Raw genomic sequence first — 17,671 nt, 5'->3', positions numbered from 1 at the left:
ATTACCATTTGTGTAGTAGAAACTCACATTTTAAACCGCTGTACAATAAACCAATCCTTAGTGGAAAGTTTTAACAACTGACATTTATGTCTTAATGCAATAGCAAAACGTTTTATAAAAGGAGGTGGCTGGAATCTTGTATAGTGTATAAAGCACTATATTACCTGTGTCTGGAGTGAGTCTGAATTTTTCTGCTCCTGTGCCATGCAGTGTGTAAGTAATTTCTGCATTGGAACGAATATCCGCATCTGTAGCGGACACCTGCATTATCAATTTGCCAGGAAGGGCATCTTCAGGAACTGAATCAGCATACAAAGTCTGCAAGAGTTCAAAGTTATATTGAAAAACTAAACATACGAAGTAAGCAGAGCTTGGAAAGAGGAGGGGGAGAAGGAACGATAGAGGAAACAATATTCTGTTTGAATGTTTGGTAACATACAACGTGAACCAGAGGATGAAATACCTGAAAATTAAGAGAACTTATGGTTTTATAATTAATTACTTCACATTCATTAGATTATTCAGAAAAGTATTTAATACTGCAACTATAGAGACTTTTGAACATCACAGCATTGCACAGAACTCAAAACACTTGTACCTGATAATGAAATGTGTTCCCAAAACAGAAGTTATAAATTTTTGCTAATTTAATTTTTTATGTCTTTTGGTGGATCATCTTTTCTAGGTCTGTCTCAATCGACAAGAAATTGGTATCTACCCTTTTAAGGACACAAAAGGTTCTAGATTAAAATAAAAAATAAGAGAAAGGATTCAGAATTTTATGGCACTAAGCACTCTTATAGCTCAACCATGTCAGCAATATGCATTACATTAGAAGCACTAAGCCTTGCAACACCAAAATTAACAAAGGGGAAAATAAAAGGAAAAAAAGATGAAAATACTGACTTGCCATTGTGTATAACTGCAACCATTTACACAGAAGTAACATAAACATTAACTAAGAAAAAGAATCCTATGTTCACTGTATACTTGTTTTTCCTACTACAAGGGAATATTTCAACTTGATAATATCAAATCTGTGTTCAACTATGAAAAGTCCAAAAGAGGCAAAAACACATATTTCAGGGGCTATCTTCCTGTGTTTTTTCTGTTCCTTATTTTTCATATCCATTTTTGCAGACTATAAAATCTGGTAAGGTAGACAGCTTTGTAACAAGAAAACATTTATGGCTTAGAGATTTTTGATGCTGTTGACTGCAACTGCAGGGTAATGTTCCACTCTTTTCAACTCTTTTATGCCAGGAAATGCACACATATTTCCACTAAGCAATGGGATTAATCTTTCTTTAAAACTTTGATTTTTTCGTAAAATAGAGCATATAAACAATGATGGCTGCAGCTTAAGAGACTTCTGTTTGGAAAAGTATTAACACAGGAGAAATTTACTACAATTTTCCTTATATCTCTCAAATACCCACTGAGTGTCAATTAATTGTCTTTGGATTTTTAAAAAATCTGTCTGTGAAGTATTTTTTATTTGACAGCATTCTATCTTAATAGTCCAAATTTTTGTTATTGATGTAAAAGGAATAGCTATTTGTCTGTCTCCTGAGAAGCAATTTCAGAGAAAATGTAAATTTTATGTATGAAAGCAGCTGGTAAGGGAAGATACAAGAATGCCTACCTTTTCACAAACAGGGCTATTATCATTAGCATCCAGGACTTTAACCTCCACCACAGCTTTAGCTGCAAAGGTCCCATCAGTAGCTGTAATATTTAAAAGATAATTATCCTTTTCTTCCCTGTCCAGAGGTTTTTTGACATAGACCTTCCATTCATTCTGTATATTTTCAATAGCAAACTGTCCCAAAGGATCACCTCCTGAAATACAAAAAAAGATAATTATTTAAAGATGGAGATTTCTACTATTATACTATGAAAATTTAAAAAAAACCCAAACAAACAAATAAGCAGTCACTCTCAGGCTTTATGAAGAAACAGCTTCATTTCCTGGATAGAAATTGTCAGTAGATGCTTACACAACCAATTCAACTGTAGAAATTCATGCAGCACTATAGAAAACATTGTTATCATGACATATGCTAAACAGAACTAATAAATACTCCACTGGAAATCAAGAGCCTATTATTTTGTGAAATTTCTTTCATTTCTTCTTTAACTACATCACTAATCTACATATAGTTTTTAAAACTAAATTCAACATATAAATAATACACAGAGAAAGGCTTTTTAAGCAAGGCACATATGAAACAAAGCCAACTAAAACTCATTTTTCCACTTAAGTTTTTAATATTCATATTAAGACACATACATTTGCTCTTTGCAGCTCTATGGTTTTGAATACTTTCCAATCTTTAAAAAGATTAAGTTCTATCTCCCATCATTCCAGCACCACTCAAATGCTTATTCTGACATTACCCAAAAATATTTACCTGTGATATAATAGAAGACTTGTCTATTGGTTTCTTCTGCATCTGCATCTGTTGTACTCAGGATGGCAATTACGCCACCAGGTGGGTCATCCTCACTGACTGTTCCCTTATATATCTCTGCAGTAAACCGTGGAGGATTGTCATCCACATCTGTGACAGTAACTTCAACCACAGCCATAGAAGACAGTTTAATTTTTTCACCCCGGTCAGACACGACCACTGTGATTTTGTATTTGTCTTGTTTCTCATGATCAAGTTCTTTCAGAGTGGTAATCCAGCCAGTTTCCATGTTTATGGCAAAAGAATCCATAATGTCTAGGTCTTGAGAAGGATCCAAGCTGTAAGTAACCTGCCCATTGAGTCCCGAATCCAAGTCAGTTCCTTTAACCTGGATGACTCTTGTTCCAGCAGGTGTGTTTTCTACGATGAATGCTTCATATGGGTTGGACTCCAAAATGGGCTTGTTATCATTCGCATCTTTTACTTGAATGTTTACCTCTACTGAGGAAACAACATTATAATCTTCACTTGCATACTTTGCTTGAACTGAGAACTGGTACCACTTAGTTGTTTCATGATCAAGATTCTTCTCAAGTTTCAGCTCTCCAGTCTGTCGGTCAATCACAAAAAAGTCATCTCTGTTGCTTTCAGGAGTGTTCCCTTTAATCAGATTATATACTAAAGTCTGATTATGCTCTGCTTTGATAACATCTATCACAGTTCCAATTAAAATGTCCTCAGAAACAGTGTAAGAATAAAACGGTTCTGAAAATTTTGGAGGAGGCACCTCTGGTGGGAGTATTCTAGCATAGACAGGAACAACTGACTCTTTTTTGGGGGATCCACCATCAATTGCTCTAACAAGAAAAGTAAGAAACTCATTTTCCAAACCAATTAAGCTTTCTTTTGTGGTAATTATACCAGACAATGAATCAATTTCTAAATTTTCTTCTACGTTTTCAGACTCTGCTTCAATAGAGTATGTGATGTCTGCATTCGTACCTTCATCAGCATCAGATGCCCAGACTTTGATGACCGAAGTACCCCGTGGACTATCAGACCCAATATTTACTTCATACTCGGTTGCTCGGAATTGAGGAGCATTATCATTGTCATCTGTAAGTATTACATTAACAGTACAGAAAGCAACTTTCCCTCCTGAATCTTTGGCCATTAAACTAATGGCAATTACTTTTTCTGCTTGTGTTTCACGGTCAAGCTTTTCAGAGGTAAATATCTGCCCTCTCTCGTTTGTATAAAATCTGTCTTTGCCAAAGTCATTTACAATGTGGTAAGTGATATGGCCATATGTACCAGAGTCTTCATCTGTTGCTTTAACTTCAGTAACCAAAGTATGCAATGGAGCATTCTCAGCCAGTTCAACCTCGTATTCATTCTGGCTGAAGACAGGACTGTGCTTGTTGGCACTGATTACAGTTATATGGACCTGGGCTGAGCTTCTGAAGACACCATCAGAAACCGACACATTGAGATTATAATGTGACTTCAGTGTCTGTCTGCGTAGGTTTGAGATGGTGATAATGCCAGTTTTACTATTAATCACAAAATTCTTCTGATCATTGCCTGTCAGAATGGAGTATTCCAGCTTGTCAACATCTGAACTATCTGCATCTGAGGCTTGCACACATGTCACAAAATGTCCTCGAGGAACCAGTTCACTAATTTTGGCTTCATAAAGCAATTGGCTAAAAAGAGGGGGGTTATCATTGAGATCAGTTACATCCACAGTTACAACAGTATCACTGCTCAAGGGCAGCATGCCACTATCTATGGCCCTTATTAGTAATTTGTGTTGCTTAATTTGTTCATAGTCCAAAGTTCTTGCTGTAAGAATGAGTCCAGTGCTGCTATCTATGTGAAAGTAGTCATGACTTCCACTATTATCCTCCACCAAGTGATAGGAAATTCCCCTGTTGGTCCCAGAATCGGCATCTGTAGCGCAAACTTGTGCAACAGATGTTCCAACAACAGATGCTTCAGAAAGAGTTGCAGTGTAAGACTGCTCTGTAAACACAGGAGGATTATCATTGATGCCTTCCACTATTACGTCTACAAACACATCAGCATGCGCCCCATTTAGGGAGTCAGTTGCTCGGACACTCAGTTTATAGGCTGGATGAGACTCAAAGTCAAGAGGGGCAACAACATTTATAACTCCAGTGTTGAAGTTGACAGTGAACTGACTGAAAGGATCTCCACCTGTGATGCTGTAAAACACCTTGAGTCCTTCAGGGCTGTTTGCTTGTACATGTACCACGGGACTGTGGAGCTGAATGTTTTCTGGTATCTCTGCACTGTAGAAAGGCTTTTCGAACACTGGCATAGCTTTGCTCATAACTGTAATTGGGACTCTAACTTCAGCTGAAAATGCAGGGTCTCCTCCATCTTTTGCCACTACTGTTACCAGATATTCCTTATTTAATGTGTCTGGTTCAAACTTCTTCTTCAGGGAGATTTCACCAGTGGGGTCAATTTGGAAATGTTCATGGTGTTCTTTGAGATAGTAATGCACCTCTCCATTTTTGCCTGTATCTTTATCTACTGCTGTCACACGTTGAATAACATGGCCTGCTTCAGAGTCTACTTTAACAACAGCATAATATGGAAGATTGACAAAAAATGGAGCATTATCATTTACATCTTCTACTGTGACTTTAACTACAATGTGTGCAACAACTGATGGTTTATTTTCCTCTGTCACTTCCACGACCACATCAAAAGATTCTTGCTGTTCACGATCAAATGGTATTCCCGTTGTTGAAAGGACTCCTGAAGTCTGGCTTATTTTAAATCTGCTGTCTGGATTTAGAATGTGGTAAAACAAAGGCCTATTTATTTGATTCCCTATAGCAGTAACAACAGCTATTGTTTTTGCCTCAGTGGAATTCTCCTGCACTGTTGCAGAGTAAGAACTCTGTGTGAACTTCAGCTGGCTTGCTTTGCTTTCTTTCACATTAATTTTTACAGATGCAGTGCTCGCAAATCTGCCATCAGATGCTCTCACTGTCAATTCATATCTGCTTCTTAACTGAGTTGTGTTTTGTACTGTTATATCTCCAGTCTTAGGGTTTATTGAAAATTTTTCTCCAATGTTGCCTTCAATAATGGAATAAATTAATTTGGAAAAAATGCCTGAATCTGCATCAGTGGCATTTACGCTGATGACTTTCACGCCTTTGTAAGTTGGAACCAGAACGGATGTCTCATATAGCTCTCTTGAAAACACAGGAGGGCAATCATTGATGTCAATCACATAAATAGTAACATTAGCTGCATATTCCGCATATAGACGTGGTATCCCTGTATCACGTACTTGCACTGAAAAGTGGAAAATATTTGTCTCCTCATAGTCCAGACTCATTACTGTCCGAATGGCACCAGTGCTAGAATCAATGGCAAAATACTGGCGGACAGATGGCTCAACGATTTGATAAACAAGCAAAGCATTAGATTCTTTATCAGCATCTGTAGCTCGAATCACTAATGGGATATTCTTGTCAGTCAAAACCACACTATTAATTGAAGCAGATTCACTGATGAGTCCTGTATATTCAGCCTGCATAAAAACTGGTGCATTGTCATTCTCATCTCGAAGATGCACCAAAACTGTTCCATTACTGGACAAGCCAGCCATGTTTGTTCCTTGCACAGTTAGAGCATAAAAAGGCAAAGTTTCAAAATCAAGTATCTTCTGAGTAACGATGACACCTGAGTTGGGGTTGATAGCAAAGGCATCATCTGTATTACCATCTTTTATTTCATAAACTACAGAAGACTGACTGTATGCTCCAACCATTCCAACAAAACTGCCAATATTGGCACTTTCACTGATTTCTGTAGAATATTCTTTGGCTGTGAATTTTGGTGAGGCATTATCAGAAACTGTAATAAATATGTGCACAGAGGTCACTTCACTCATTGAAGGATGTCCTTTATCTGTAGCTTTTACCATCAGGTTGTATTCTTCCTGGTTACTACGATCTAATTCCTTCGCAATTTTAATCATACCCAAAATGGGATCAATAATGAAAGAATTTCCAATATTCCCTGTGAAGAAAGAAAAAGCAATTAAGAAAGAGGTAGACAGAATTGAAGGGATGACTGCTTATTTAGCTCTATACTTAGAGACATAGACACAACACAGAGACTGTGAAAGTTTTAGTTTTGCTGGATAAACATTTGTTAGCCTGTCTGAAAAGTTTTCTGTAATCAAGAGTTGGCAGTGATTCTAAATACTGCATAAAATACAGTTAGCAAAGCCATCCAAGCCTTGAAAATAAATACAAAAATTTTCTTTTAGCAAACTTAAATATCGACTGAAAGGAACTTTTATTCAGAAGTTAGCATTAGTGGAATAAAAGTTACATTTTATAATCTAAAACAACTGGAATGTTTTGGCCAAGAAAAAAAGAAGGGTTGTAACAAACCCTTGTGAATCTTAATTGTTTATACAAGTATGGCTTAAGTCACTGCTTCAAAACCAAACTTTCTGAATTGGACAAATAGTTATCTTTCTCTTAAATTCCTATTGATACATGGACAAGTTATTCCCTGTGATAGTATTAGAAGAAAAATAATGCCTCTTGAGAAGACCCAGCTGCCATTTAATATAAACTCTTGTTTGCTTCAAATTTTGAAATATACACATGAACTACACTGCATACAAGACTCTGCTCATGACTAAAATATGCTAAGACTTAACATTTTATTTACCTACAAAATTACATTACTAAAGCCATGACCTCAGCATGAAAAAAAAAAATCATTAAAAACTTTTGAGTTCTGCACACAAGTAGGCAAGAAGCAGGTTTTGTGTTTTGTTTGGGTTTTTTTACTGTTGTGGTTTTTTTTGTTGAGTATTTTTGGATTTTTTAGAGGAGACTCTAAACACAGTGGCATTCTTAGAATATCCCATTACAAATCTAAGCAGCTATTACAAGCATTTAAGGAATGTTCCTTCCATTTGCTTAGAATATCAATTATAATTTTTTAACCTCCCAGTAGATCACAATCTATAAAATAAACCTTACAGGTCTTATATTTACTCCTACAAAAAGCTAGAAGAAAGGAAGAGAACAGCATGTTACTTCATTCCAGACTGCAGGCACACACTTTTTTTTTTCTTGCCATTGTTTGGCATTCATAAAACAAGCACTAACAAAATGTGAAAGGCAAGAGAAAAATTTCATGGACGTTGGTGTCCTGCTTAGTAAACGTCATATTTCTAGAAATGACAGAAAAATCTCATGTAATTTAAGCAACTTATGAGACACTCAAAAACATTCATTCTTGTCAGAGTATCATAATCACAGCTTTGTTTTAATACAGTGTGAAAGTATGCTTTTATATGAAAACAGCACTTTGGGGAAGAAAAAGAAAATATTTATAGTAAATAATTCCTATCCTTTACACAGCAATTTATGTAAAATAAAAAAAGCAACTACACATACCACTTTGCATGTGACTGTGACTAACTTTTTGCTTGTTGTTGTTTTCTTTAATATACAGTCTCCTATGCTTGTTACTGGGATTTTTATTTTGAATTATTTTTTACCTTGAAAGTAGTACTTCACATATGGAATGAAACTGAAATAATTTTTTTTCTAGTCATGGTGTCTACAAAGCTCAGGACCTTGGTAATGGCAAACTTGCGGCAAAATTAGATTTAATGGACTAAACCAAAACCCACTTCTGCTGTCTGGTAAGTCAACTCAATCAATGTCATCCTGATTTCTAATATTAAAAATTGCCACCATTTTAATCACATTGTTGTAAGCAAGTTCAGAAAGATACTCTGAAGTTAAAAAAAAAAGGGAGCAGTTTTTTCCTGGCCTGCAATCTGGAAGGAGTCTTAATGCCAAATTGATCAACTCTTAAGGAATTTCTCTGCCAAATTGATCAACTCCTAAGGAATTTCTCAAATATTTTAATAAGATAGAATAGCAGTCCCACTACCAAAATCAGCCAGGGGAAAGCATGGAAAACAACTCCTTCTTTGCTGCATCTATCAGAAAGTTTACCTTGAAAGCTGGAATTATTTAGGGGTTTGGTACATGCCTATTTAAATTGCTTTCTGAGCTCCTTACTTCTACATTGTATTGAACACAAAAGCACTTGTCTCAGGTTCTTTCTCTGTTCCTCAAGTCCTTGCTTTGCCTATGCCACAAAAAATAAGACTTACAATATCAAAATAGAATGCATTCTTTAGACCTGAACGGAATGATTCTGTAATTTCTAAAGAAATTACTCCTTTTGAACATTTCAGGATGGCTTTTTCTTCCCCTACTAGTAAAATATGCCCAATGTATCTAGAGGATAACATAAATAGCTAAAGGATATAGATGAATATTTGTAGTTTTCTTTTAAATACTCTGAGGCTGTATCTTCAATACATCTCTCAGAATATGGCACATGAACATGTACTGCCCCCCTTTTTTTAGAGGTATGTTTTTACACATCTACAGTTGAAAAAGTATCAGCGAGTTCAACGGACTGAAAACGTAAGGAAGTGGATATACCTGATTCGATAGAGTACACAATCTCTGCATTTTTTCCTTTGTCCTTATCTAATGCTGTAACCTGGAGCACTGCTGATCCAACAGCTGCTGACTCGTACACTCGTCCCTCATAGGAAGGGCTGGTGAACCACGGAGCGTGATCGTTTGTGTCGCTGACATTAACGATGATTCTGGCGTAGTTGCGCTTCACAGGAACATCTTGGTCTCGAACCTGCAACAGTCACACACCACCAGTAATCAGCACTGCTATTTCAGCAGCTCACCAGATTTTAGTAATAATTCAAGGTGCAATCAGTTGCAAGGACTGTGTAAAAATTAAACAAACAAATAAATGTTTGAATTATGGGGAGAAACGAAAATGACATTAAAAAGTATCTTTTTGTCATTCACAACAGAAGAAATCTCACCCCTACTTACCATTATTGTGAGAATATGCTGGTTCATGGTCTCATGATCCAGTTTTTCTGAGGTATAAAGGGAGCCAGTTGCAGGGTCCAGACGAAATTTTTTAAGACTGATGGGATCAGTGCTGCCCTGCATAGTATAAATCAGTTTATTCTTCTCATCTCTGTCTGTGGCACTGACTTGCAGAATTTCTGTCTCTGGTAAGGTATCCTCAGGTATAACAACTTCATATTTTGAAGCAGAAAACTGAGGCCTGTGATTATTTGTGTCTATAACTTTGATGTACATCTGAAATGATACAATAGGAAAGGGAAAACATTGATGATTTTTGGTAAAAAGAAATGAAAGGAGTATATTGCATTAAAAATCAGACCATAATACTGAAGTAACACCACCTCAAGACAATTTTTTTTTTGCTGGGAGGAGGAGAGATCCAAGACTTGTGGGGAAGAAGAATGTCACTAAAGCCAAATATGCCTCACCTTCCCCAAAGCCAAACCAGGAATCTGTACAACCAGAAACATCATAAGACACCTTAAAGGGAATGACTTTAGCCCAAAGCAAGACAAAAAAAAATTCTCATTAATTTTGGAATTAAAAATATACAATATGGATCCTACAGCGGGTAAATACCCTGTTTTGGGTGCAAATATACAATTTTAAGCCTTTTTTTTCAAGGTGGGCATGCATACTACTCCTCCTTGCCCTCACATAAAAACAGTCCTCTTTCAGCCCCTCACATCTGCAAGCCTAGGCAAGAATAGAAAAGTGGTGGAATTGCCACGAAAGTGCCTTATTTTGGAAAACTGCAGGTGGTATTGTTTACTATTCTCCAGCAATGTCAAATAGTTTCAGCACAGCTCACTGATCACCAATATGATTTCTCTGAAGTTGTAGTTAAATTAAATCAGATGCTTCAAACTGCATCTCTGTACAATATTGCTCACTGGAACCACACAAGATCCCTGCACCCCTACTTGCTTTTCACAGCACCAAAGTTTTGTATTAAAGGGTAAGACAGACAGCCACCATCCTGTTCCTTCAACAGCGATAACATCAGACAAATAACAGGAATGCAAAGGAGTTGGCAAGCAGACAGCAAAGCTCCAGCAACACACAGCTAAATTAAAGTTCTTTATGTGCTGCATGTACAGCCATGCTTTTTATCCATCCAAAGGTTAGGTGCTTTGTATAAATTTGTTAAGGGCTATATATAAACAGGTTTTTAAAATAGGTACTTACAATACTATAAGTGGGTTAAATTTCTCTTTGAAAACACTTACTGCTTTCCTTTGGTAACTGGTGGAGTCTACAGATGTAATTTATACAAGGTACCAAACTAAAGCAGATGGATCCTGATGGTGGCAAAAAATTAGGAAATGCCATACCTCTTGCTACAGGAAGAGGAAATGTCAACCTTGCAAAACTAGCATCTTACTCTAAAACTGAATTATTTGGCACACTGATAAAATCCCTTGCAAGATGTTGCTATGGAGACTAAGGAGTTTGGTTTTGTCATGGATTAGAAACACATTAAAGAAAAGAAACAAAGAGTTAGAATAAATATTGACTTTCAGTGGGGAGAAATATTAATGGTACGTGACCCAGGATACGTATTAGGACAAGTTTTTAAATGCATTAACTAACTAATTCAATTGGAAAATGAAAAGCAAGAATAAGTATTATGTTAAAAATGTGATCTTTTTATGTTTTCATGATTAGACAGGATGCAATAAAGCAACACAAGCACAATTGTTAGTTTGTTTTTAAACTTTGCATAAATAAAATAATTTTAATGCCTCCTGGAAGAAGTAAGACAAAAGGGTCTAATACACTCACAAAGCATTAGAGTAAAAACAGCTGATCACTGAACAATGGTGCTCAGGAAAATTAAAAATGATACCAAAGGAAGATGAACAAACAATTAAAGAAAAAAAAGCATAAAACTCCAACATTCAATGCAAATCAAACTATAAAATCATTTTTGCATAAATGGAAGTTTTAAAGGCCATGTACAATTACAACACTCCATTAATGGATACTAGGCTTTCAAAATTAACTCATCACCCATTTTTTAATTAAATTTCCACCCCCCAAAAATTATTAAGGTCAGACTCAGGAAAAAAAAACCCAAGTGAAAAGATAAGGTGTCAAATGCAACAAATTTAAATTAAAAATGGTATTTAAGTTCATGTCTATTTCCACTGCTAGCTGAGGAAACACAAAAACTTAGGTTAAAATTGGAGGTGAGAATTTATACAACTACAGAGCAACTCTGTTAAGCGAATTTTTGGAGCAGAAGACATGGCCACCTGTGCTGCTGGTAGCATACAAAACAAATAAAGAAAAGCAGCATTTCTAGAATGGAGCATCACAGAAAACCTCCATGCAAACTATTAAGTTAAATAGCAGGAATGTAGCAACTGTAAAACAAACATCAGTACCTGCAGGACTAACCATATATCCAATGAACCAGCTAAACTGGAAAGTTAGCATCAGGATTTAGCATCAACTCTAGTATTAGCTAGTGAAGCAATTAAAATGACACATAAGGAGACATCCTCCAAAAAGTACTGTTGGGCTAAACAGATAAGGAGTTAGTTCCTAGAAATGTACAGAATTAAAACAATATTGCTAAGAAATAAACATGGTGACTCAGTCACTATAAATGGTTAGCTTGTAGGTATTCCATTACTTGTCATATTAGTTGCTCAGGCTGCAGTTTTTCTCCACACTGGTAAACACAACTACAAATACACAACTTCATATATTAGTGCAAACATTTTAAATGTACGAAAAATCCAAAGTTTATCTTAAACTCAAGTGAAAAGCGTTTTATCTACATGCCCTAGGATTCATTTTTCTCTCAGTGATGTTATTACTTTATGCTCCTGCACAAATTCTGGTGGACAAGCTTAATGTGACCTGATGGGTTCCCTTTTGCTAACTTGTCTAACTCTGCACACTGGGCTGCTTTAATAGGGGCAGGGGGAAGGAATTACCCCCTTCTGTTTGACACTCACTGGTGGGAATGTAGATCCACTACAGTTTTAAGCGCTGCAATACAAGAGAGACCTTAACAAAATGAAACAAATGGACAAAATCCATTGACAGGTCATTAAAATCAGTGGGGATTGAAAAGCAAGTCTGTTCACAGGAGGGGGTGCAGGAAAGAGACCCAACTCTTCTCAGAAATGCACAGTGAAAGGACAGGAGGTGACACTCACTCACTTACTTCCTCATAAGAGGAAATACAACTAGACATAAGAATTTTTTTTTCAAGGAGAGCTGTAAAACACCAGTATAAAAGCAAGTCCAAGGAAGAGGTGCTGTGCCTAGTCATCCCAGGCAGTTAGAACCTGACAAGTCACTGAAAAACTTGACCAACTTTGCAGTTTGCTCTGCTTTGACCAGGAGTTTTAACTAGAGCTCCAGGGGCTCTTTCCAATGCAAACTATTAAATAAATATTAAATAAACTTACTAAGGAAATCCTATTTTCAGTTCAGGAATTCTTACTGAGGCTAAGTGACAGGTGCTAGATGTGCAGTAACCTTTTAAAGGTAAGAGGACCAAAATTTCATGTAAACTGTTAAGACCTTGAAGTAGAAAGCATTTGCAGAAATAACTGTGAATGAAGTTTTTAAGACCCATAGAGAAAAATATGGTTTAGTATGTCTGAGAACAAAGCACATGAAGAACTTATAACATAACATGCAGTATGAAATAAAATAGCTGTTAAACATTTCTCAATGAAATTGTAAGATTCAAATCAAACGAAATATGCTAATATCTCTTAAGAAAGAGTTGCACATTAAACAGGCACAATACAGAAAAGCTTGACACCAGCAGACCATAACATGATCTTTAACACAAAATGCTCTGGAACTAAAGAAACTTCATTCATTTTGCAAAACGATGCAAGGGCTGTGTTGCACAGCTGCCTTCTGCCCACAGATCTCACTGAGAGCAATGCACACTGGTTATACAGAGAACAAAGCAGCCCAGGATTACTTTGAGGAAGGACTTCAAAACTATTAATAATCTGGCAGGTGAAACCTAAACTTGCATAGGGATGTACTGATTGCTTCTAAGAGGAGGTATGTGCCAATGACAAAAAATACTCAATGTGCAATATTGAAACAATGTTCCTTTAGATTGCTTTAATATAATTTTTCACTTACTGATTCTACGTGGAGTTTAAAATTTACTCCTGTCCCGTAATTACATTATAGTTACATTGGCATGTTCATAATAATTTTCATAAATAAAAAGCTGTATTATCCAGAGATACTATAACTTCATTCCAGTTCTAAATGTCTCTGTAGAGTGGTGTAATCACTAGCAAAAATTCATGCAAAAACGTAGTAAATGAAGATTATTCTATACTTCATTCCCAAAGTATCATATCCATATAAATTTTGCATAAAGCAAGATTAAATATTCTACAATAGCAAAGCAATAGGTAAAATGCTGCAACTAGCTGTAAACCATACGAAGTATTACTTTCAATGAAAAAAAATTGATATACATACCAATGAATGCAAGTGGCTATAGCTAGAATCAGGACCATTTTTATTTTATTTTCCCCAAAAATCAATCCAATAGTGAATTTATGACTACTTAAAGCCTGTGAATAACATTTTCTATTTCGGTACATAGGTACACTGACTTGTAGGATTTAGTTATTTAGTTTCTGTGTTTTTATTTTATTTTTAATCATAATCCTTCCAAGCGTGACACTAGTAATTTCTAACATCTTGTCAAACACCACTACTGTAAGCCTGGAATTTGTTTGTCTTTGCTTTGCCTCATGCATTTGGCATTTAGATGCATGCAAAATTCTAACAGTCTCCACGCCTACTATTGCTTTATTTTTCAAAAAAGCTATTTAACTGAAGTCCTGAAAGAGTCAAATGCTCTACAGATGTTAATGGCCCAAGGCCAGCAAATGCCTTCCAGTTTAGAGTCAGATTCAATACACTGCCTTTGCACAGTAAGATTTTTATTTCTTCTGCCCCTCCCCAATTTCTTGCAAATGCCATTTCCTTTTTCAAATTAAATGTAAAATTACTTACTCTGCTGTTAATCAAGATCTGTTAAACTGTTTACTGTATATCCAGTATTTATAGCAATTACTTTGTAGGCTGAAAGCTCTCTATTGTTGTTCCTCAGGTACGCACTCAGAATTCAGAATTTCTTTTGCCTGTCACTCCATTTTAACTAATTATCAGCTCTTAGGAGAATCCAATGCCACATCAGCATTTAAACTTTAATCATCAGTATTTCAGCAGTGAGTAATGGAGTTTACACACTGGCAGCCATAAATCACACCTTCCGTTTTGATTTTGTATCAACATTTTTAACCCCACAATTTAAGCCTGATCTGAAATGCATATTTCGAGGGATAGTCCTGAGGGTTATTTTAACAGATTAGTGTGTTTGGATGGGCCTGGAGTTATGGGGGAGATAAGAGAATCAATTAAAACCAGGATTGTGCACCAATGGTTGCAGAGTTTGAACTAGTCCACACTCCTCAGTCTAACGCACCGCAGTGAGACTCCAACAGCAACAGCGTAACTTGTGCTTATCCCACAAGCCGGGCAAAAGGAAGACAACATAAAGGAAGTCTTTGTGCTTGTTTGTAACAGAAACCACAATCTCTGACCCTGCCATGCCTAACAGAGAGGAAGGGAAAGATACAAAAAGTAATCATAGAAAAAGCAACCACAGAAATTACAAACTTGAGACTACTACTCCAATTCTTCTGAAGAAGAGTGCTGTGGGGTAAATGTTTATAATGTTCACTTAGCTTTATAAAATGTTAAAATAACAAGTTCATTTAAAGAACTTGAACAAAAGGTACACTGTGTATTCCCAAGAAGAGCTAAATGAATCACATAACTCAGAGGAAGAGAAGGGGTGAAGGTTAAAGTAATTTTTTGACCTTCGAATTCTAGGTTGTTCTAGAAGACAAAGCTGATTGTGATTCAACTATGACACCTCAGGACATCTGCATAAATTCAGCTATGCAAGCAGCAGCACTGGATAGGCTATCTGCATTCACCAAGGCCCCATATTAAGCCTCTCCTAGTCCCCAGGCTACCCCAACACACTGTATGATGGCAATTTTAAATACCTTTTAGGGAGGAGGGGGAAGTGTGTATAGAAAAGCCTCTTGCTGTATTTTTGACTTTTAGCTGAATTTGTTTCTTCTGTTTTTTGTCTTAAGTAATTCCTGCCTTCTATCCAGCATTCATCGCTAGAAGTGAATTTGCTCAATATTTTTACTACAAGTAGGCAAATGTCATAAATTTACAGCAGGATTCTCCAAACCCTTTATGATGGTTATCAGCACCAGAGGCAATGGCACCACAGCTATGATTGCAGCAAGTTCCTACTGGGAAACATGTTGCTGTCTTTGAAGATTCATGATCTAGAAAAATCACTCACAATTGTCACCTTTAAAGGAAAAGGCATTTCTCAAAGGAAACTGCTAAACTTAGTCACCTTCTACTATCAAATTTACTTTATTTGACCTATCAAGCCTCCAGACTTGCCATCAGTGAAATAAAGATTCTGTTTAAAATCCTGAACACTGACAAGAATCAACTTTTCCTCTGGCCAAAAGCAGAAGAAAACATGTAAGACATTAGAAAAGATAACAGAAAAACATATGTACTGCACGGAAGCTGAACAAGAAGAAATTGCATTTGTAGCACAGATCTCTACATACAAAAAAGAGAGCAGCAACCCACTTATTGCTCTTTGAGTGCCTGAGGGGTAGGTCAATGACAGGGGTAGGTAATACAGACACATCACTGTCCAAGTCCAATCATCTTTAACTGGTAAGTACAGCCTTTCCTTTCTATTTGGAAGAAAAGAGAAGCTCCTCTATAATAATGGCTCTATTCACATCAACCTCAGCTAAACTGTACTTTCAAATATATTCAGGTTCTGGGCTGGGGAAAGAAACTAGATGGGAAAAACAGCTGGGATATACATCATAAACTACTTTACTATGAATTATTTCCAGTACTGTCACAAAAGTGACAAAAGCACCTTTAAGTGAACTTATTAGTCCAACTGCAAAGAATGCCACCCTCACAGAGCCTTACTAAAAAAGTAATTTTAAAACATCGGTTTGTCTGAGGCTGCTGCTTTTTGGAGATTCCTAAACAATCTCTACTTCCACCAAATATAAAATAAATATTTGGGACAATACAATGAGATGTTATAATCCAAATCTTGTTTCTATATGTACTCTATGCAGAAGAACCAGCTCAGTTTCATATAAAACATTACTTGGACATTGTACAACTGGTCATCTACAGATTTTCCAGGGGGAGGGGAAATGGTTGTCTGTAAATTTAAAATGGTTGTCTGTAAATATTAAAATGGTTGTCTGTAAATTTCAAGTACAGTAATCAATTTATGTAGTGATTTTGTGAGAGCTTGTAAAGAGAAGTAATTCAGATGAGTAGTATTAATCCTTTTCTTGTTAGAAAGTCATGCATACAGGGGCTTAGTCTCTTTTTTCATTTGTTTAGCTGTAGGAACATGTTATAACTTAAAAGCTGTTGGTTCAGACTACACTATAGTAACACAGCACCTTATACCTAAGCCACCAAACAACATGGCTCTGTGAATACCAGAATTCACTTCTATTTTAGCCCAAGTCCCTAATTTAAATACCATCTTGATTGTCTAGGATTAAAAAATGGCAAGAAGAAAGCCCAACACCTTCCCCACCCTCTAGCCACATACTCTTTATATAAGAGCTTCATCAAAATGTTCTTTACCTGAGTGCTGATAGATCTGGTTCCATCTGTTGCTTCGACTGTCAAGTTGTAATTTGATTTCTGCTCTGCATCAAGAGGTCTTGCAACAATGATAGTTCCTGTGCCCTTGTCCACATCAAATCGACTGTCATAGTTGCCACCTTGTTCAGGAAATTGTGAGAGGGAGAAGTTAATAAAACACATTTTTGCTTCATTGTTTTCATGTATGATTATGTTCTGTCTTCCAATGCTTAATGAAGGTGGAACTATACATACATATATTTATACATACATTCAGTTTAAATACTTTAGGTTTTTTTCCTGGTAACATGATATGCTACTAATAGATATTTAAAACTGAGTCGTTTTGGACAAAGCTGACTTGCCTGGCTCATGGAAAGTCAGCAGGAACATTCTTATTTGGCAAGATTCTCTACTTTAAAAAAAAACCCATGGAATTTAATGATTCCATATAGCAGGAAATTGAGAATTACTGCATCAAATGCAACAGTTCCTTTTGGGCAAACTGTCAGC

General features: G+C 36.3%; 1 protein-coding gene across 4 annotated transcripts in view; it reads right to left on the bottom strand.

Annotated features, from left to right (window-relative positions):
* Positions 1-17,671, bottom strand: part of FAT1 (FAT atypical cadherin 1) — a 105,499-nt gene that overhangs the window by 26,374 nt on the left and 61,454 nt on the right. For all 4 annotated transcript variants that reach the window (XM_063402070.1, XM_063402073.1, XM_063402074.1 and 1 more), the window contains exons 7-12: positions 17,159-17,298; positions 9,371-9,646; positions 8,954-9,164; positions 2,415-6,482; positions 1,646-1,842; positions 165-318 (exon numbers count right to left, since the gene is read on the bottom strand). In XM_063402070.1, the coding sequence (XP_063258140.1) occupies positions 165-318; positions 1,646-1,842; positions 2,415-6,482; positions 8,954-9,164; positions 9,371-9,646; positions 17,159-17,298 (5,046 nt within the window). The remainder of the gene's footprint in view (positions 1-164; positions 319-1,645; positions 1,843-2,414; positions 6,483-8,953; positions 9,165-9,370; positions 9,647-17,158; positions 17,299-17,671) is intronic.

This window comes from Prinia subflava, chromosome 7 (assembly GCF_021018805.1).
Source record: "Prinia subflava isolate CZ2003 ecotype Zambia chromosome 7, Cam_Psub_1.2, whole genome shotgun sequence".
NCBI lineage: Eukaryota > Metazoa > Chordata > Aves > Passeriformes > Cisticolidae > Prinia > Prinia subflava.
This window is presented reverse-complemented; position numbering and strand designations above follow the sequence as displayed.